Raw genomic sequence first — 20,936 nt, 5'->3', positions numbered from 1 at the left:
AATCATATACGATGAACTATTGACAAATCATTTACGATGAAGTCATGACAAAACATATACGATGAAATCATGACAAATCATATACGATGAAACCTTGACAAATCATATACGATGAAACCTTGACAATCATTTACGATGAAGTCATGACAAAACATATACGATGAAGTCTTGACAAAGCATTTACGTTTAAGTTCGACAAAGTCTTGACAGAGTCTTGACAAAGCATTTACGTTTAAGTTCGACAAAGTCTTGACAGAGTCTTGACAAATCATTTACGAAGAAGTCATAACAAATCATTTACGAAGAAGTCTTGACGAAGTCATGACAAAACATTTACGTTTAAGTTCGATGCAGTTTGACAAAGCATTTACGAAAAAATCTTGACAAAACATTTACGATGAAGTCTTGACAAAGTGTTTTACGCTCATTTTGACACGTTCATTAGTGTTTGAAGCAAGTGGAAGAATGTCGACAGTTAGAAAGTTGCTCGGTTCTATATGAAGTTAGTGTCTATGTTATAAAGTAATGTTAGTCATGAATGTTTGTCCTACGTGTTGGCGTTAGTGTTGAAAAATAATGTTTGTCCTACATGAAGCCGTACAAGCGTTTGAATTTGTTTATGAATAAATTACACTCTTGTTTTCTGTATCTATCATACAAAACATAACGCACCTGTTTTTGTAAAGTTTATATGAAGTTTTCGATAGTTAAGACCTGTATAATAATAGAAGGTGAAAAAAGAGGTGAGATTTCACCTCTTCACCTAAACATTATTTTTGGTGTAAATTTATGACAAAAATAAATGGTACCATTAATGATATCATGACTGTTCTCATTCATGTCTGATTTACATCCAATGAAAAAGTTTAGAAGAATTTTCTTATTCTTTCTGGCATATTTTTGTCTTTCCAGTACTCCCGCTCTAATGGTCCCAGATGTGTTGGCTTCGACTCTCTCAAGTTCTTAGATGGTATAACATCTTCAACGCCTCCTTCATATCTTACTTTATAAGTGTCATCGTTTGTGTTATAGCCAAGTATTTCAATAACCACTCCTCGCTTTGCTTCGTCAATGGTTTCAGCAAGTTTGCCATTACTACTTTCAACTAATTTATGTCGAGGATAAAACGCTATGGAGTCGTCAGCAGCTTTTATAAGATATCCATTACCTTGCGTAGAGTCTACGATATAATAATTTCGACTTAACCTTAAACGTTTCTTTGTCAACGGTTTGTCGTCAAGAACTACACGAACTTTTGTTCCAGGAATGAGGGTAAATTGTGTTGAATTTCTGATATTTTGTGTTTGGCTTCGTTTCTTTTGTATATACTTTTCTTCTTGTTGTTGTGTCATTGAATTTGGTGTATGTCCTGTTGTAGAATGTGTTGAGGAATTATATACTTCGAGAAAATGTTTCATTGTTTCTTCGGTAAAGTCTCGCTCTTGGTTTAAATCTCTGAGAGTCCTTATGAAGCGGTTTATGATGCCGAGTATGTTATGGTTATGGTCTTCAGTAGTGTAGTGAGTTATGTTATGCTTAATGAGAAATTCTGTGATTTCATTGCTGAGGTATGCACTGTCTTGGTCTGATGTTAAAGTACTTGGGTTATGTTCTGCTACAAACTTTTGTAAAACTCTTAACACTTCACGAGTTCCTTTATTTCTCATTGGATATGCATATGCTTTACGAGTGTTAACATTTATGAAGATGAGGAATGGTTTATGTCCTCCTTTTCTGCTTTGAATGAGAGTGTCAAATTGGTATGCGTCAGGAGTGTTGGAGTAAATTGGTAAAAAGTAGTCGTAAGGGTTTATTTTTGTTTGATGTACAACATTTTTGTCAAAGAACCTTTTCACTTCAGCTCTGTTAGTAAATCCCCAACTCTTTGCAGCTTCATTGAATTTCTTAAATGACCTCCATGGATGTTGTTCGAATACTTCTTTCAAGCTCATTTATGTAAAGTTAAAGATTTTATTCTAGGCTCAAGCGCGTTCATTGAACGCGTACCATGCAAATACAGTCACAAATGGTGGCATGTAATCTGCACCCGAGCCTGTTGGATTTGTTGTGAAAGTATGGGCATGATTTCCTGCGGTTCCACAGAAAATACCTGCGCTTGAATCTACTGGGTCACTTGAAATATCATATCTATGCATTCCCTGTCTATCCGAACCTGCTGCAAGATTTGTATAACCTCTTTTGTTATTGAATGTGAATGACTACCTGTTGTGTTTGTAGTTCCTGTATGAGTGTGCGGTGGAAGGTTTGCTTCAGTAATTTTCTTCGAACCTCCTGTTTGCTTTGAAGAGTTCGCACAGTATAAGAATTTATCTACAATCTGCTCCCACGTACCGAAACCCAGAACTGTTGCTGGATTTATTGAGTTCATTGACGTATAAATAGAACCTATAGGATATAATGTTTGAAGTATTTCTGTCTTTAATGTTTGAAGCTCTGTTTTGTCAGCCTTCTTGTCATATAAATCTTGAGCAGTGAATTTAATATTATTTTCATCCTCCATGACATAAACAGCTTTACATCTAATGTATTTCATCGTCGTTATGTCGTCATCCGATGTTAAACCTTGTGGAAAGTTAGGAGGTTTCCAATATAATGCCTCCCCACCAGTTTCTTCAACCGTTCCTTCAATACTTTCTATACCAACAGTTGTGAAGAAATCATGTGTATGGTTCTTATCTGCTTTCTTATCTAACATTGTTGGTAGTTCATGTGTTTCAAAGTTTCTGACATGATCTTCGATATTCATACATTTGTTATTTAAGGAGTTTAGTGTATCTTTTACGCTTGTACTTGGATTTTCTAATGGTGCACTTGAACCAAGGTCAAAGTTCAATATTATGTCGTCTGCTCTAACAGTAGTGAAGGATTTATGTGTATGGTTCTTGTCGGCTTTACTGTCTAATGTAGCTTGAAGTTCATTTATATCGGAGATGTTGTGTTTATGAGATTTCAAAACTTTGTTCGTTGCGTCAAGTTCATCTTTGTCAGCTTTACTTTTAATAGCATCTTCAAACGTTATTTTTGACTTAACTCTCAAAGTAAATCTTGGTTCAACTAATACACCATTAACATTGAAAGTAGAGGCATAAATTTCACCGGTATAACCAAATGCTTCTGGTGCTTTAGCTACATCATACTGTACAGTACAGCTTATGTCATAACCTTTAGCACGAATGTATTTATATCTTCTTTCATTAACATTTTTTGTCTTCGCTTCATCACTTCGTGTTAAATATCCATGGTAGTCCGTTATAATCTGTTCGTCTGAAGTTATATAATGAACGTGGTTTTTATCTGCTTTTTCGGCTAATTTCTCATTAACATCATTCACTTCTAATTCAACTCTTCCGCCAGAACTCTTATTATCATTAATCTTTTTCATTAATTCGGTAATTACGTCATAAAGACTATATTCTGTTTTCGGTTTTGTAAATAATGAGTCAAAATTTCTTTTCATCATTACATCGCTGACATTAATGATATCACCAATTCCTTTTTCATTTATTCTCTTCATTAATTCTGCAATAATGACGAATATATAATCTGTTAATTTATTCTCTTCATCGAGGGTTATAGAATGTTTTGAAATTGAATCATTAACTCCTCTAAATAAATCAATAACTTCAGGATACACGTTTTTAATGTCTTGAATAACCCGACCAGTATCCTCGCCACTATGTGACTCTGAGCCCGTTGGGCTCTGTTGTTCATGTTCTTCGTTCCCGTCGTTACGTGGTTTTATATCTCTAACCATCATCAACGCAGCCATAACCGGAGGGTTTGTTGCTATCTGTTCAAAAATTCGTCCGTTATGTATGGTATATCTAAATAATTTCTTTGTGTTTGTTAAAACATTTGAAACAAGTCTTTTAAAACCATCTACAAAATTTCCTGTTTCACCTAATGTTCTTGCAGCATTTACAAGCTCACCCATTCCCGCTTTTGACCCCAAAAACGTCCATATTGCATTTATTTCACTCTGTATAGTTGTCCATTCAGCGAAACTAACACCCGCATTCGCTAAGCTGAAAATGAAATTCAGTGGATCGAACTTAATTCCACCTTCTTTTTCAATTTCAACGAACTCACTAACATGAGATTTTAAATATTCTTTCGTTAAAATTGTTTTCCCCGATGTTATGTCATTAACGAAACTATCACCGTCAAAAGTTAACGAATTCAATTTCGTCGTTGATGCTTTTATTTCATACACCGCTTTATCGATAGTTTTTGGCTCACCTTCTTTAGAAGCATATGAAACATTAATGAATGAATTATATGTATTCATGAATGAGTTAAAATCAATGATTTTCATTAATGACGCCTTTAATGATTCATTTACTGTCGAATCCCTTAAAGCAATTAATGAACTGTCGTTAATGAAAGGTACACTGCAAACCGTCGAGTTTGGATCAAATGCTGTAGTTGGTGCAGGAATATTAATGATATAAGTCATTAAATCATTAAGTGACGTAAATAATGTTGTCGTTTTTGATTTAATTTCTTTAGCATCTGTTATATATGGTAATTTTATTTCTGTAGTTTCTGAATTAAAGATATTCGCTAAAATGTTTTGTAAACTGTTTTGAACAGCAGTATAAACCGTTGAATCCGGAACTCTTACGATTTCACCGTCCTTAATAAAAGGCATTGCACATGGTGTAGTGCTTGGGTCAAATCTTTCGGGATTATAATTCAACATATATTCTAACGCTTCATGAACAGACTTATATACTGTTGTGTCGTTCTTCATGACAACTTCACCATTTACAATGAATGGCATTGTACATGGAGTTAAAATAGGGTCAAACTTTTCATAGTCCTTCCATGTTATGTATTTCTCAGTATTTCCATCAGAAATAACAATATATTTGTCAGTAAGTGTGAGAGAGTATTGACCAAAATATAAACGTTTAGCTCTGTCAGCTTCATACGCATATGCAGCAATACTCATATTTTAATGAGAATAAAATGTTGTTCTATTTGCAAAGTACAGACCCAAACGAATACGGAACAGTAAAGCTACAAACAAACTTAGGTCTTCAGAATGAGCCACTTGCATTCAGAGTTGTTGACTTCAATACTATCGCAACATTCGTTATAACAGATGAAACAGATTTCATGGAGCTTGAAATAGATGGAAAGAAGCATGAAATAAGATTTCACAATAATGTAGAATATAAGATGGAAACATTAGCTGGAGTGTTAAATGCTCTCATAAATACTACAATAAACAAGGATAACGAAGAAAACTTAATGAATGTTAAACTTATTGCAGGAGTTTTGAAGTTCAGTTATGCGAAGGAGTTTAAGATAACACGAATGAGTCATAGAGTTCAATTGCTTCTGGGTGCATACCATATGACATTTCCTTTGAAAAGTATTGACAAAACGATTGAGATGAAATCTGTTCCATACGTATGTTATGGCAATTGTTTATACATTGAGTCTAAAATAGCTAATGTCACAGGCATTTCAGGAGTTAATAGTAAAGGTTCAGTAGAATATAAGTCTTTCTGTTATGCAGTCAATTCAATGTTCATTCCAAACGTTCCTGTCATAGCAACTCATTTAGGTAAATGGATTCGCATTAGTCCTCATAATTTGAAAGACATGCAATTCAGACTTGTTGACTTTCAAGGCGAGCCTGTAGAACTGAAGGCACCAGTGCGAATGACTGTTGAAGTTGACTTTTTAGAAAATATTAAATGCAACAGCTTACAAGAGAACTCAGAGCTAAAAATATAAAGTATGAATGTTATGTATTAGGTCATGAACTTTGGTTGTTGCTGTTTGATGAAACAAATGAGTTAGTTATGTCAGTCAAGAGAACAGAAAAAGGCGTCAAAGGCGCCGAGCGCAAAGCGCTATATTGTGTTAGTGAAAACTGCACCAAGTCAATAAGATTAGGTTTGCATTATGAAGATGAGTTCGATACTGTTGAAGAAGTTTTGGACAGATATTACAAATTGCTTTAATTTACTAAAACATATTTCAAACAAAGTTTATATTCTGTTGAAAGTTTTGTATATTCATTCGAATATTTATACTTAAACTCAACTCCTGTAGTTCCTGGTGTTTCAATGATGCGGATGTTACCTATTTTCATGAATGGTGGCGTTTGACCACAGCATTCGATTTCAGGGTCGAGATAGTCAATGACACATTGTTTCCCTGTTATTCGTGAGATAACATTTTCAAGGTCCTCCTTTGTTAGAATTATTTGGTTCTTGCTTATAAGATTTGTCAAAAGCTTCTTATCGTCTTTGAGTAAAATTGTTTGGTATAACTGAAGAAGGTAATGGTCTACGTTATCTGAAGGATTTGTTTGAACATTTATGTAAGGATTGTCGTTGGCTTCTCTTGAAAGAATTTGGTCCAGTGGTGGATACTCTAACTTAACATCTGATGTAGCGTTAGCGTTTGAAGCTGAGTTTAAATTCACGGATTTCAGTTCTGGTTCTTTTTCTTTCAAACACTCTGAACTATAGTTCTTTATGACAATATTGTTTGTCGTTCGTGAGTCAACATTTGATGTTGGTTCAATTGGAACATTAACGGCACCAGCTAAGATGGATTTGCTTCTCATTTCATATAGAATAAAAACCTTTTATATGTATGAAATGAACAATATACTCGACAAGGGTTTGAATGTAAAGCTAACGAATGAAAATATTGTTGAATTCACTGAGACAGGTGCTGTGTATAAAGATGTAGAACTACTGAACAAAAGAGCTAAGGGAAGAAGCAGGAATATGAACAAAGGGTGGAAGCCTATAAAAATTTATGTCAATGATGGCTCAGGAGGTTCAAACATAAAGTATGCAGAAAGTTATAGAGTTTATGCTCTCAAAGGTGAAAAGCCTTCATTTAAGAACAGCTATTCTAACGCATATCCTCAAAAGCTAACGGATGGAGAAGTGGATGATATGAATGACAGCAAAAATATTAACAGAAATGGCGACAGAGATGCATGGAATTTGTTTACCATCAGTCAATTGAAGGTTAAACTTTAAAACAATGTTGGTCGTTCCCATGGAATATTTTTGACTTTAATGGTATTAGTCATGATATGAATCTCAAGGTATGAACGAGGAGAGATGAGAGACTTATATGCTTCCCAAATTTCTTCAAAAGGTAATGTTATACCTGACTGTTTCCAAATGAGTTCAATATCATAACGTGAGAAACCTTGAAAGATAACGAAGTCAGTTATGAGACGTTTTATGTTTAAAGCTAAAAACCTCCATGTTTGCATAAGTATTGCTACAGTTAAGTGGTAATGTCTGACTTTAGTAATGATGTTAGCTAATGGTGAGTCAGGCTTTGACACTAAACCTTTACCAGCGAAATCATCACAAACTAATAAAGTGTTTGATGGATATTTTTTGAAGGGGTATTTTGAAAGTTTTGATAGAATGTAGTTTGTCAGTCGTTTCATATCGTAAACTCCTGAGTATTGACGTAAGTGGTGTTTGTCAATAATTCTTTCCATCTCCTCAGAAGTCTTTTGCATTCCTGACTGTATAAATTCAACGATGGCATAATATTTCCTCTTACGTCGAATGTAACGTTGAAGAAATTCAATGAGTTCACTGTCTGGAACTTTAACGACAGAGGCTTGAACTTTTGACATAAATGTTTTCGCTGTTGAGTCCATAGAGTCTGAAGTTGCTGATATAATGATTTGGTCATAATATGAATCGTTTCCTAAACGCTCTGTTATGAGTATATGACGAATTAAATTAAATGTCTTACCTGACCCCATCTTTCCACAATAGAAATAAACGCCATTTGAACAGAACTCATAGTCCTTACTGAAAGGAAGAATGAGAGAACTGTTGAGCTTTTCACTGCTTTCATTCATGTCTTCATCTACGTCATGTATTAAATGCTTCATTTTATCTCCATTAAAAATGCAAGTCAGAAATATTCAGAACATAGCACCGAGTCTAACTGACAAGAGTATAAAGATATACTATGAACACGTTATGATGAAACCAACCAAAATTCAAGAAAGTCAGTATACTTATGAATATCCAAGACACTGGGTAGAGTATGTAGGAGGTGAGAAAGCTATTGAAATAAGACAAGTTAGAAGTATTCCAGCAGGAAGGACAATATTATTGAAGAACTTTAATGTTTTGAGGTATAATGATGAAACAAAGAAGCAAGATAGTTTTCCTGTTGCTGTGTATGTGAACCTAGACACAGGAGATGACATGAAAGTTTTTAACACAAAGCTTCAAACGGTAGTGAGAGAACAACTGACTGCGGAAGGGCATCCATTACCTTCAGAAGTTAGCATAGCATATAATTTTGAAACAAACTCAATAGATTTTAAAGTCATCTCTGCAAAGAAGTCAGGTTTTACATTTAATGAAGCAGATGTATATTCGAATGAAAACTTCAAAGCTATTGCATGGTTAGATAATGACGATTGCTTTAAGAAAATATTTAAATACAGTGACTCAAAGATGTCAATAGATGACCTTCGTGGAATGTTACCATCGACGTTTACAGTTGAAGGTTCAGCAGGATTGCTTACAAGATTGTCAATTGGTGGTATTTCTCGTCTCGTGAGAACATTGTTATAAAATCCAGTATAAGTGAATTTGCTGAAGAATCTATATTATGTCTTTCAAACTATATGTATTCGCCGCCGAAGCATTATAGTATAACAAACTTTGTCAGTAAGTTTAACATAAGACTTGTCGAACCTTCTTCAATGAAAGATGTTGTGCTACCTAAAGATGGAAAGGATGGACTCATTATTGAGATGATTTTAATTGCATATTAAATGAGCTTGTTCTTGAAGGTCATTCATGATGAAATAACTGTTGTAGAAGATGTTAGCAATTGTTCAGACATTTTGAAGCGAATAGATGATATAAGAAAGAAGTTTATGAAGCCGCAACGCGGCGAGGACGAAGTCCGTGAGAATGTTTATGTTTCATTGACTTTCTCCAGTAACGAGAACTTTTATGAGATAATATTGAAGAGAGATGATTTTAATATGGTGTAAATGGTAGCTTGGGCAGCTTTAGGCGCAATGGGAACAAAAGCATTAGCATTTGGAGCAAAAGCACTTGGGGCTTATGACGCAGTAAATAAAATGAGTGGAGGAAGGGTTTCAAAGACATTAGATGCAAATAAAGGAAAGATTGGAGGCTGGGTTGCAAAGAAGTTAAGATTAAATAAAATAGGACTCATAAATAAAGCATCCAATTTGGTTGCGACTGAGTCAGAAAATGCTTTAGGAAAGGACGATGAGTTTGCAAAACACGCAAAAGACTTTAATGACCAGATGAAAGGTGAAACAATGCATTTAAATAGAGTCGATGGAACTCTTCCTCCACCAGTAGTTCTTCCGTATGGTCCCTATGGAATGTATGGAAACCCTTACGAAAGATCATTTGACCCATTGACTGGTGGAAGTAACTGGTATCATTACGGACGAAGAAGAAAGACAGTCAAGCTGGAGACAGACGTGAAGAAAGCAACTAAAAAGAAACCAAGGAAAAGAGTTATAAAGCAATGAATTCAACGGGTGAAAAAAGAGGTGAAAAAAGAGGTGAGATTTCACCACTTCACCTAAATTTATTTTTGCGCTATGTTTTCATACGTGTGAGGGTGGTGATATCATTAATTTTAAGTTTATTTTTATATTTTATTTTTATTTTATTTTTATATAAATGACGAAAACTATTGAGATAACAAACTACAACGGTCATGAGTTCAAGAATTTGTTCTTCGTTCCTCGTGAAAATACATTCTATCAGATACGAGGGAGAAAGGGTAAAGTTAGTTTGAGCGTTTACGAAGGAATGAAGAATGGAAAGTTTATACAAGCATACGATACAAACGGTAAACGTGTTTCATTAGCTTTGTCAAAACTTACTAACATTTATTTTGACAGTGATTTTGACTCTGACGATTGGAGCGACAGCAGCGATACTGAAGAATATGAACTATTGTGTGAAGCACAGCAATGGGAAGAGTTGCAATACTTTTGTAAGTGAGAACGTTTATTTTTACATTAATGAAGTCATTAGTGGTTGGCGGCTTTATAAATATTTAAGGTTAAGTTGGTTTTTGTGTTTGTGTTGTAAAATATACGTTAACGGTTTTGTAAAGTGTCAAATTCACATATCATGTGTAAGGAGGATCGCAGTGCCTCAGTACACATGATATGTATACTAACTAGGAAGAGTAAGCAAGATTAGATAATTTGGACTTTTTTTAAAATTAATGAATAAACAGTATATTTTTGAAGTGTAAGCTTATTTACCCGAAGCTATATTACTTAATATAACATTCAAAGTATTATTGCTATTTATTGGAGAACAAATTTATGTAATTTTCACATGAAAATTGATAAATTTGTATTTCCTTATGATAATCAATTTTTGTATTTGTAGAGAGTCTCCCTGCATGATATCAAGACTTGGCTATAAGTCTTTATCCATTTTTGAAAATTGTATTGTAAATTGTAAGAATTTCTGAATACTACTACTATAAAATATAATTGCTTATCTATGTATATTCTCCCTGCATGATATCAAGACTTGGCTATTAGTCTTTATCCATTTTTGAAAATTGTATTGTAAATTGTAAGAATTTCTGAATACTACTACTATAAAATATAATTGCTTATCTATGTATATTCTCCCTGCATGATATCAAGACTTGGCTATTAGTCTTTATCCATTTTTGAAAATTGTATTGTAAATTGTAAGAATTTCTGAATACTACTACTATAAAATATAATTGCTTATCTATGTATATTCTCCCTGCATGATATCAAGACTTGGCTATAAGTCTCTATTCATGATGAGGATGACCCCATTTTTTTGACAAAAAGTGCCGAATTGCAACTTTGTCCCAATCTCGAGGTCAAACTGCTCTATTCCATTCAATTGATTCTCTTTCTCTATCCAAAACTTCTATTTACCAAAAAGTTCATTTTTAATATCTACTTGTGTCAAAAATACTAAGTGCAATCAAAACATTGGAAAAAATACTTCATTATAAAAATTAAACAAAATTGAAGATATCATAGTTTTTTCCCCTATAAATACTATACACATTAAATTTTTATGACTTGACCAAGATATATATGTTAGGTCTACAGATAAATTCCAAAATCCAATTTCATCTCGAAATATATATATATAAATCATCTAGAACAATTCTATGTCTTATTAACTATCTCAACAACATATACTGTACATTTTTAATTTAAAAAATAATAATTTAAAATATCATTTCATTTTACTATAAAGAGTCATAAACCTTTTGGAAGTATTCATCTCTCACTTTTTTATTTGGGATTTTAGAGATAGATTCGATACTTATCATTAATAATGGATTATTTTCTTTTTCTATTAGATATTCGAGTTCTTTTCCTTGCGGAATATTCGCCTTATCTTCTCCATTATATATATCTTCAAAAGCTTCACGTAGTTGACCAGTAATCTTATATAAATCCAACTGTCGTGAAAGTGGAGAGATGGGTGTACTAGCTGTGATAGATGTAATCTCTGCAAGGCAGATCTGATTAAAATTCTGAAGATCTTGAATTGAATATTTGAAATCAGGTTTGACTTTCGAAATATCATCGAACTGTTTGGTCAGATCGTTAATGTAAAGCCAGGAATCATACGGATGTTCCTTTGGATTTTCAAGATATATGTTCCTTTCAGAACCGAGTTCTTTGAATAGGAGAGCTCCGTTGCCGTTTAACACAGAATTTTTCTCCATGTATAAATCGACCTTAAACTCTAATTGGTCATGAGATCTTGAGTAGTCAACCAAATCGAAAATTTCATGGAAGAGTGAGAGAACAACAATGGCAGTACGAGTGGCGTAGTATGGAATAAGTTCTATGTATGTATCCATGATTTCTTGTTCGCTCTTCTCTTGGCATTCGTAAATTAATTTTGCCAAGTCATATTTTGGAATATCTTTGATAGCATCTATATTCTCAAGGCATTTAAACAAATTATTACTAATAGCATCTTCCAAAGTGAGGTTTGAAAAGAAAGATGCTCCAATTTTTCTTTAAAATTAATTCCAATTGAGGCTAATGCTGAATGCTATCGAACCAAATCAAACAAAATAGGATGAATACGTTTAGGTTTGAATAATTCATTAAGGGCATTAATAATATCATTGTCAGGATCAATAATGATATAACCTTCTTCAAGGTTCAACAATTGTTTTTGTGCTGTATCAATTTGATATCTAAAGATGTTTTGATATCTTCTTAAGCATGGTGCGATTTCAATAACATAAAGATTATCAAAACCAAACTTTGTTAATGATCGATCAGTGTGAATTGCGTAAAATTTGTGAATTTTTATATTTTGTCTGAAATCATCTAATTCCTTGCGAATAAAATCAAGAAAAGCATCTTTATTTTGATTACGATAGACTATTTTCTGGTTGTTCATTGTTATTGGACATTGGACACTATCAGGAAAGCTCATATCTCGAGATAAATGAATTGAATTTTAGTCAAAAATTTGTTTTATTTCACTTTGAACAAAATGCTTATCCCCAGTTCAATGAAAAATATTACACTAAACTATGAAAGTCAAGATATTTTCTGGAAAACTTATCGTTTCTGCATCAAAACTTGATCGGTGTCAACTTCTATTTTTCTGAAGAAAAAAATTAAAATGATTTATTACAAATCATCCTGACTATTAGATAATTAGTTTTATTAAGAACGATAAACAATTTAGCAAAAATTCCATTATCATATTAGAAAGAATGGCTGAAAATTACGATGGTCCCCAGTTCAAACGCGTAGAATTTAACAGCTATGAAAATGAAGAATATGATTTAAATGAAACATTAAAAAACTTACCTCAAACTAGTTTAACATTTAGTTCAGGAGCCACCGGTAAGGCATTTGTTCTATCTCACAAATACTTCGCAAACAAAATGTGCGTAAAATGGATTGCAGTAAATCCAGGGTGTTCAAACCTTGAAGATATTCGTAGAGAAGCCGAAATACAAAAAATGTTCAATCATCAATACATAGTTCCATTAGTAAAAAAAGTTGAGTCAAAGAATGAATCTAATGGAGAAATAGAAAGCGTCTTTTTAATTATGCCATATTATCCTCTGAAAGATCTCTTTTATTACATATTAGATCAACCGAATTGTATAATACAAATTAAAGATGTAAAATGCATATGCAAGCAGATTTTAGAAGCCTTAATTTACATGAACAGTTTGAATTTCTTTCATAACGATCTAAAAATGGAGAACATACTTATAAAACGAGAGAATGGATCTCTAGTTGCCGCATTATGCGATTTCGGGTACACAAAACAAATTAGAGATCCGAAAAATAATTATAATATTATAATTTATAGAGACAATCAAGGAACTATATCCTATGATTCACCAGAGAAACTTTTAGATCTAGGCTGTATGTATACTTTTGGTGTCAATTTTTATTTAAATTGACACTTTTTTAAAAAAACAATACTAACACATAGATACTAATTTAACTGATAATTACTCGTTTGGAGTTGTTTTATATACAATTGCCTACGGTACGCCTCCATTTCCTTCTAAAGGCTACACTGAAATTAAAAAAAACAACAGAAAATATTTTCATGATCTTGTAATTGCAACACGATCCAATCTAGATTTCCCAGAATATGATCAAAATATACAAGATTTCAATGATTTGAACGATTTACTTTGCAAATTACTTCAATTTAATCCTAAAGATCGTATTTCATTGGAAGATGCTAACAATCATCCTTTCTTCAGTGATGTCCATTTCAAATACGGTAGTCAAACAAATCTGATTGATACTGACGATTTATTTGAGCCAGAAGATTTTGATGATTTTGCTTATAATTAAGGGTGCACCCGCATGTACGTTTATTTGAGAGGAGGAGGATTACCCTCTCAATTTTGAATGCTTCGTTAACTTAATATCTCGATGAATATTGGATTAAAATTGAATTTGCCCATACCAATATATCTGATACAATATCCTTAAGTTTTACTAAAAAGAATTTTTTAAAATCCCTGCAGATTCGGGGATTTTTAAATTTTTTGATTTTTTTCGAAAATTTTTCGGAAAAAAAATATTTTCAGAAGAGCCTTAACGGCTAAGTTTTATGTTTAATGTTGAGTATCAAAAAGAATGGGCATCTGATATAGCCATCATATATCCCAGAAGCAAATAAAAATTCTGACTTTTTAAGCATAAAAAATGAAATTTTATTTTTTGCAAAAAACAGGCCACCCGGATGTACGTTTATTTGAGAAGAGGAGGATTAAATTTTTGAAAGCACTAAAATTTGTAAATATGCTAGTTATATAATAATATGCATTATTTTTAAAAATAAAAATTAAAGCACGTTAAAATCTTTTTTGATGAATTTTTACAAAAGCTACTCAGGATAATGCAAGATATGAGTAGTTAAACATAAATTTCAAATCAGATTTTACTTCTAATAAATATTTTAAATTTCCGAAAATTAAGTTCAGATCGACTCTATACGTAGTAAATACTAAATAAGGTGCCAAAAACCTATTAAACAGTATCAAAACTATCAAGATTGTAATGTTTTTGAAGAAAAATTTATAGAATTATGGACTTCAAACAGATATTATGTAAATAAAAATAATATAATGAGTTTATTTATTCGTATAATAGCAGTAATAAGTCGATTATTCACTTCTACTTCTGAGATTTGAATTTAATTTCGACAGAAAAAGAGATTCAAGAGGAAAATACTAGGGAATACAAACTGCCACCATGACAGGATTATTATGGAGCCAAGTTGTATTTTTTGATATTTTTAGAGTTTTCCTACCTATTTAGGTACCAAGTTATTGCTTAAAAATTAAGGTTCTAAATTCTGAAGTTTACATGATACTCCCGGGCGCACCCTTAATTATGTATGAATTTCTATAAAAATTGTATTAAAATATTTTTTTATTCATAATTTAAGTCTAATTATCAGTTTTTGATTGAATTTTCAAATTCATGAAAGAATTTTATTTGATTAAATTCTAATTGAATGACTCCAAAATTAATATGCTGAAGAGGTTAAACAACACAAAAACTACAAGGCAGCACAGTCTACATGATAGTGTTGTAATGATAATAGTCCAAATGAATTTTTATGATAAATCATATGATAAAATGAAATTCTTATGCATATTATTCGGCAGTAAAAACAAAAATAATCATAAGCTTGAGAATCACATTTCCCGCCTGATAAAAATGTTTTATGTACGACTTTTAAATAATTTAATGTCTGATCAAGACATTCATCTATATAAATACAGTGAATTGAGAAGTTTTTATAAATACCATATAGATTTATATATTGCATTGTATCAGCATAAAACCAAAAATGAAGAAGAATTAAACTCTATTTTCAAGATTATCAAAATATTTTCTTTTACATGGAGCAAATGTCAATAAAAAGGATGATTATAGAAAAACAGCTCTGCTTTATGCAACAGAAATCATCGAACTACCTCTTTCACACGTTTCAAACATTAATGAGAAAGATTAAAATGGAAATAACGCTCTTCGTATTTCTGCACTCAATAATAGATAAGAAGTTGTTGAACTTCTTGTTTCAAACGGTGCAAATATCAATGAAAAATATAAATACGGTTTAACTGTTCTTTATGATGTAGTAAAACTAAATCATAAAGAAATAGCAGAACTTCTTATTTCACATGGTGCAAACATCAATGAAAAAGATAAAGATGGGAAAACTGCTCTTCACACTGCAGCATAGTATAGTGGTAAAGAAATAGCCGAACTTCTTATTTCACATGGTGCAAATATCAATGAAAAAGATATAAACGAAAGAATTGCTCTTCGTTATGCAGTAATTTGCATATGGTGCAAAAAAAAGACTTTTGTAGGTTGATTTCAATAACTTATGTTAAAATTAAATAATTCAAATCAAATGATGTCGAAATCGATAAAGTATCACTTAAGGCTGTTACTAACTCAAGTAAATCAAATTAATTTGCGACCGAAATCTTTTTTAGATTTTGAATCAGTGAAAAGATGGAGAATGGTGAATATATGCATTATTTACCTTTATTCATGAAATTATCATTTGTATCATAGGGGAAAAAAGTATCATTAAATTACAAATCAATTCTCAGGAAGATAATTTTATGAATAAAAATATCATCCTGAAATTACAAACAAACATTTATTTTTTTTAAAACAATTCCAGGAAATGAAGGGGAACTAGCACTTCTAGGGAATTGAAACGGATACCATCTTAATTTCAAACTCGCGATAAACATCTTAAGAGTTGTAAGAATCTCAACAGACAAAACAGCTGAAATTCTTTATGCATATAGAAATAAAACAAAATTCTTTTAATTTATAAAAAAACAAACAAAAATAAATAACTAATTATCAAACTGAAATGTCAGCAGAGATATATCATCTTGATAAACAATGTCTCCAAACAATTTCAATCTCTTCTCCCAAACATCGTTGCTGTTCTGCGTCAAATGGTAAATAATTGAAATCATGGCGATCATTGCTTTGAAGTTTCTTTTGCTGACGAATCGGGCAATCTTTAGCATGAAAGGAAGAACAATTCCCTTCGGTTTGCAGATTAAAAGAACTGCAAATGCGCCGTTTTCCGGTTGTCCTTCTTCTTTAATTGTTCTGACAGCGAAAACTAGCTTAGAAGGTAGAGTTTTCTCGAACAACTCGTAGTTTGGAGAGAATCCAGTTTCGTTGTATGCCAAAACAACAGGAAGACTGAGAAGTTTGTCGATATTTGGCTCTTTCATGCAACATAATGCGATGTAAACAACTCTTATGCTGCAATATGTATAGATTCTGGCATGAACTGAACCACAAGTATCGCTTTCGTAGTTCTGTGGCTCTCCGAGTTCATTCAAGAAAGATATAAAATCATTTGTGCCAAATTCCGATCCGTAACCGGACATTGAGTCCTTTGTGTAGCATAGAACAGCTACTTCGATGGTTTCATAAGGAGAAATCTGATCGTACTCGGAAATAAAAACGTCGGCGTTTGTTATTGGGAAAATCTTATGGAGGTTATCGGTAGAAATAACGCCGAGGTTCGCCAAACACGAGAATATACGATTAGATTTGAATCCTGGCGATGAATATGGCTTAAATGAAATCGGAACGTTAATTTTATCCAAATCATTGAACTTTTGGAGCATTTCGGAGTCGAGGAATGTTCCATCTGCCGAGTAATTCATGTCATGGCCGACCGTTTGTGGTGTATCGTTCAATACAGGAATTGATTGTACATTTTCTTGCATTGTCATATCACTGATCTCAATATTGAGGACTCCGTACTGACTTCTTATGGTCATTATCAAGTTTTGGAACTTAGGATTGTCAATTATCGTTAAAACCGAATTTCCTATGAAGAAACTTTTGGCGAATTCCTTATTTTCCTGGTAAATCGCCTTAGCAGTTTCAACATCCATCGAATTGGAGTGAGGATATCCACTGAATTCGAGGAAAGTTATGAGATCAGTCAAATTATTTTCACGAAGCATCTTGTTAAAGGCTGTTTTCTCCTGGGAAAGTGGTCTAAATCGAGATCCTTCCAAGTACAAAGCCTGCATGCATATCGCGAAAGCATGGAAACTCTTAAAATCCTTAATAATGAAGTAAACATTCTTTTTGCTTACGAAATTCAATTCAAAATCGGTTCCTTTCTTATCGGCACCATGTTTAAGGAAGGTTGGCATCAGAACGGGTACGAAACTGAGGAATGTAAAGAATTCAGGTGGAAGATCAGTATTTTCGTCCAACAATCTTAATACATATGATGCAAAGGCCTTATGGCAACCGGAAAGCATCAAAATTAACATCTGATTTTGCCAAGTATCGGAATCATTACTATGAATATCGACTTTCTTGCTGTACATGCGCTTCTGGAGTTTCTTTATGTTGTTTATTGTACCGCATTGGTTCGTATTATGGATATAAATCTCTGCAATATTCAATATGAGGTTTTCTATCAAAGGATCGTTAATATTTATGGACAAATTCTTCGTTTCATCAGATGTTTGTCTCAACAAACACTTCATAATAGGAGTTATTAGTTCTCGAGTTAAATTTTGATGAGAAACTAACAAAGATGATAATTTCGTCAACAAAACAGGAGCAATTGAAGAGTCCTGGGCTATAAGTTCTCTCTTGAAGTAAGTAATTGTATCCTGGAACCAGTTAGACTGATTTTTAATAATTCCGTTTTCAAGAAGCATCACGAATGCAAAAAGAGAGGTCTTTCGCTTATCCTCATTGGAAAAATGCTTCGATGGACCTTGAGCCAAAGGCCATAAAGAAAATATCTCAAATATCTCGTCAACAAACCACTTTTTATTGAAAAGACCTATGATATTTTCTTTGTTTTGGCTGATACAATCTGCGATAAACCCGAATTCGTTATGGACAATTCCGAAATTTGGAGATGTTGCTAAATATCTTGCATTATCAATGAAATATATCAATATTTCGGTTGCGCTATCAAGATCTATACCAAGTGATTCAGGTTGTATCTGAACCAATATGAAATTTTTCGTCCAAAGAGATTGAGCTAAAACTTGGAAGCAAACCATGAAAGATCTAGACCAGAGAGCCTGGAATTTCGAATTGTTAGGCCATTTACAGGTGACTTCATTGAAAATCTTCCAGTTATTTGGACAAATTTTCGTGGTTCGCATTAAAATTTCAAATAAGTTCTCTAAGAATTGATCTATTTCATTATCCCAGTGCTTGTATGAATAAAGATCAGTTATAAATGAGTCACAGATACCTAGTAACATTCTAAATAACAATTCTATGGTTTCTGTCTCGTAATCTGCAAATTTACTATTGATAATTGTATTGATGAGCTCTCTAAAACTATCTCTTGCTACTTTTGGTGCATTTGGTTCACAAACCATTGAAAGAATTGGTAATATTTCTCTTGTCATTGCATTAAAGTCTTTTATATCCATATTTGCTGTAACATTTTGTTTAATACAGTTTGTAGACAAAAATTCAATCATATAAAGCATCAAAGGTTGGACAATATGTTCTTCGTTCGTTTTACAGTGCATTCCGTAGTGTATAACAAATGCAGCACAATGTATAAGCCATTTTAGTGAATTTTTATCGGTTGTATTAAGTTCAACGACTGTAGTAATTTTCTTTATTTCGTTAAAACATGAATCTGCTGGGAACACTGACAAAACAAACTTCGCGGAATTATCAGGAAATAGTCCCGAACCTACAAGATGGTAATGCATCATAGGAGAAAGCTCATTCATTTCAAATTTTTTTGTCAATTTTTTGACAAAAATGTCAGAAATCCATAGAATTGAATAAAATCCAACAATGCTGGAGGATTAATAAGAGAATTGAGGTGTCATACTATCATATAAGCAAAAGGTAAACTTAAAATTGAAAAATAAATGTTTTTTCCCCTAAAACCTCAGAGAAATTGGACTTTTATAATAGAATATATGAATTTTTATATTGTAAATAAACAACCCAAAGCACATATGATCTCTTATGAATAGGAATGTCTTATCTCTTATGAGAAAACAAATACATCATTTATCAAATAAATTAAATATTAAAAAAATTAAACATAATAAGAAACAATTTTTATATTTAGTTACGTTCTCCGCGGATACGCTGAGCGAGTTGGACATCACGTTCCATGATTGTAACTCTGTTAGCATGGATAGCGCAAAGGTTTGTATCTTCGAAGAGACCAACGAGGTAAGCTTCAGAAGCTTCCTGGAGGGCAGCGATAGCTGATGACTGGAAACGAAGATCACCACGGAATCCAGAAGCGATTTCTCTGACGAGACGCTGGAATGGAAGCTTACGGATAAGGAGATCTGTTGACTTCTGGTACTTACGGATTTCACGAAGAGCGACTGTACCTGGGCGGAAACGATGTTGCTTCTTAGCACCCTGGGAGTCAATTGTTGGTGTTGACTTGCGGGCGGCCTTGGCACCGAGAGATTTACGTGGGGTCTTGCCACCTGTAGACTTTCTAGCTGTCTGCTTTGTACGAGCCATTAGAAATAATGAAGTAAAAACTTTTCCCGCCATTTTCTCTCAAATTTATTTCTGCCAAAATAATCCAATAAATATTCAATAAATATAAAAGTCAAAGTATTCAAAATAATATAGCAGAACATGGCAAGCGTATTTTTTGGCGGTAGGAATTGAGAAGATGTTTTGATTTCATTAGTTATAATGTCTGGCCGCGGTAAAGGTGGTAAGGGTCTCGGTAAGGGTGGTGCTAAACGCCATCGTAAAGTAATGCGTGAGAACATCCAGGGTATCACAAAGCCAGCTATCCGTCGTCTTGCACGTCGTGGTGGTGTCAAGCGTATCTCTGGTGATATCTACGAAGAAGTTCGTGGCGTCCTTCGTCACTTCCTTGAGAATGTCATTCGTGACTCTGTTACATACACAGAACACGCACGTCGTAAAACAGTTACAGCAATGGATGTCGTCTATGCTCTCAAGCGTCAGGGTAAGACACTCTACGGTTTCTAAACTCAGAATAAAATGTGTTAATTTATCTTACTTATCTTTTTTTTAAAATTATTAGCAAATATGTTTAAATTAAGAAATTTGGATTAATCTTCGATATATTTTTTTCCATGATTGGTTAATTCTGTCCATTTTCATCACCGTTTCAAATTTCAAGAAAAAAAATTTAAATTCTCAGACATACGATTATTTTTGATTCAAATGCTGTTCGGCATTAAAAGCAAAAATAATCATATACATGAGAATTACACTTTTCCGACATTTTTGGGTCGCTTCACGCCCCTGACAAAACCTCGGAAAAGTGTAAATTTTCTTATAACGTGATTTTTCACCCAGCCCC

The 20,936-nt window shown here is 33.0% G+C and overlaps 10 protein-coding genes and 1 pseudogene across 11 annotated transcripts, besides 4 other annotated features; 5 read left to right on the top strand and 6 right to left on the bottom strand.

The window, feature by feature from the left end:
• Window positions 1-10,226: part of a mobile genetic element that runs on past the window's edge.
• TVAGG3_0322040 (integrase core domain containing protein family) lies at window positions 867-1,952 on the bottom strand (the record flags this gene model as incomplete). The annotated part of the gene is made up of 1 exon (XM_051230192.1): window positions 867-1,952. The coding sequence occupies one exon, from the start codon at window positions 1,950-1,952 to the stop codon at window positions 867-869; it is 1,086 nt and encodes a 361-aa protein (XP_051099922.1).
• On the top strand, window positions 4,993-5,769 carry TVAGG3_0322030 (uncharacterized protein; the record flags this gene model as incomplete). Its single annotated transcript, XM_051230191.1, has 1 exon — window positions 4,993-5,769. The coding sequence occupies one exon, from the start codon at window positions 4,993-4,995 to the stop codon at window positions 5,767-5,769; it is 777 nt and encodes a 258-aa protein (XP_051099921.1).
• TVAGG3_0322020 (uncharacterized protein) lies at window positions 5,996-6,610 on the bottom strand (the record flags this gene model as incomplete). The annotated part of the gene is made up of 1 exon (XM_051230190.1): window positions 5,996-6,610. The coding sequence occupies one exon, from the start codon at window positions 6,608-6,610 to the stop codon at window positions 5,996-5,998; it is 615 nt and encodes a 204-aa protein (XP_051099920.1).
• Window positions 6,636-7,037, top strand: TVAGG3_0322010 (uncharacterized protein; the record flags this gene model as incomplete). The annotated part of the gene is made up of 1 exon (XM_051230189.1): window positions 6,636-7,037. The coding sequence occupies one exon, from the start codon at window positions 6,636-6,638 to the stop codon at window positions 7,035-7,037; it is 402 nt and encodes a 133-aa protein (XP_051099919.1).
• On the bottom strand, window positions 7,034-7,888 carry TVAGG3_0322000 (protein of unknown function, DUF4106 family; the record flags this gene model as incomplete). Its single annotated transcript, XM_051230188.1, has 1 exon — window positions 7,034-7,888. One exon carries the CDS (start codon window positions 7,886-7,888, stop codon window positions 7,034-7,036), a length of 855 nt encoding a protein of 284 aa, XP_051099918.1.
• On the top strand, window positions 7,938-8,818 carry TVAGG3_0321990 (annotated as a pseudogene). Its single transcript has one exon. A coding segment is annotated over exon 1 (881 nt).
• On the top strand, window positions 9,717-10,043 carry TVAGG3_0321980 (uncharacterized protein; the record flags this gene model as incomplete). The annotated part of the gene is made up of 1 exon (XM_001311455.1): window positions 9,717-10,043. One exon carries the CDS (start codon window positions 9,717-9,719, stop codon window positions 10,041-10,043), a length of 327 nt encoding a protein of 108 aa, XP_001311456.1.
• Window positions 10,044-10,226: a terminal%2Cinverted (terminal inverted repeat of Maverick-1A transposon ID:TVAGG3_0321970).
• Window positions 10,227-10,913: a mobile genetic element.
• Window positions 10,914-11,298: 385 nt separating this feature from the next.
• On the bottom strand, window positions 11,299-12,507 carry TVAGG3_0321950 (uncharacterized protein; the record flags this gene model as incomplete). The annotated part of the gene is made up of 1 exon (XM_001311454.2): window positions 11,299-12,048. The coding sequence occupies one exon, from the start codon at window positions 12,046-12,048 to the stop codon at window positions 11,299-11,301; it is 750 nt and encodes a 249-aa protein (XP_001311455.2).
• A 1,402-nt stretch (window positions 12,508-13,909) lies between these two features.
• Window positions 13,910-14,950: a mobile genetic element.
• Window positions 14,951-16,449: 1,499 nt separating this feature from the next.
• Window positions 16,450-19,361, bottom strand: TVAGG3_0321930 (uncharacterized protein; the record flags this gene model as incomplete). The annotated part of the gene is made up of 1 exon (XM_001311453.2): window positions 16,450-19,350. The coding sequence occupies one exon, from the start codon at window positions 19,348-19,350 to the stop codon at window positions 16,450-16,452; it is 2,901 nt and encodes a 966-aa protein (XP_001311454.1).
• Window positions 19,362-19,598: 237 nt separating this feature from the next.
• On the bottom strand, window positions 19,599-20,113 carry TVAGG3_0321920 (histone H3/CENP-A; the record flags this gene model as incomplete). The annotated part of the gene is made up of 1 exon (XM_001311452.2): window positions 19,697-20,113. The coding sequence occupies one exon, from the start codon at window positions 20,111-20,113 to the stop codon at window positions 19,697-19,699; it is 417 nt and encodes a 138-aa protein (XP_001311453.1).
• Window positions 20,114-20,283: 170 nt separating this feature from the next.
• Window positions 20,284-20,628, top strand: TVAGG3_0321910 (histone H4-2; the record flags this gene model as incomplete). Its single annotated transcript, XM_001311451.2, has 1 exon — window positions 20,294-20,599. The coding sequence occupies one exon, from the start codon at window positions 20,294-20,296 to the stop codon at window positions 20,597-20,599; it is 306 nt and encodes a 101-aa protein (XP_001311452.1).
• Between the last annotated feature and the right edge of the window lie 308 nt (window positions 20,629-20,936).

The sequence above is a fragment of the Trichomonas vaginalis genome, chromosome V, assembly GCF_026262505.1.
Source record: "Trichomonas vaginalis G3 chromosome V, whole genome shotgun sequence".
NCBI lineage: Eukaryota > Parabasalia > Trichomonadida > Trichomonadidae > Trichomonas > Trichomonas vaginalis.
This window is presented reverse-complemented; position numbering and strand designations above follow the sequence as displayed.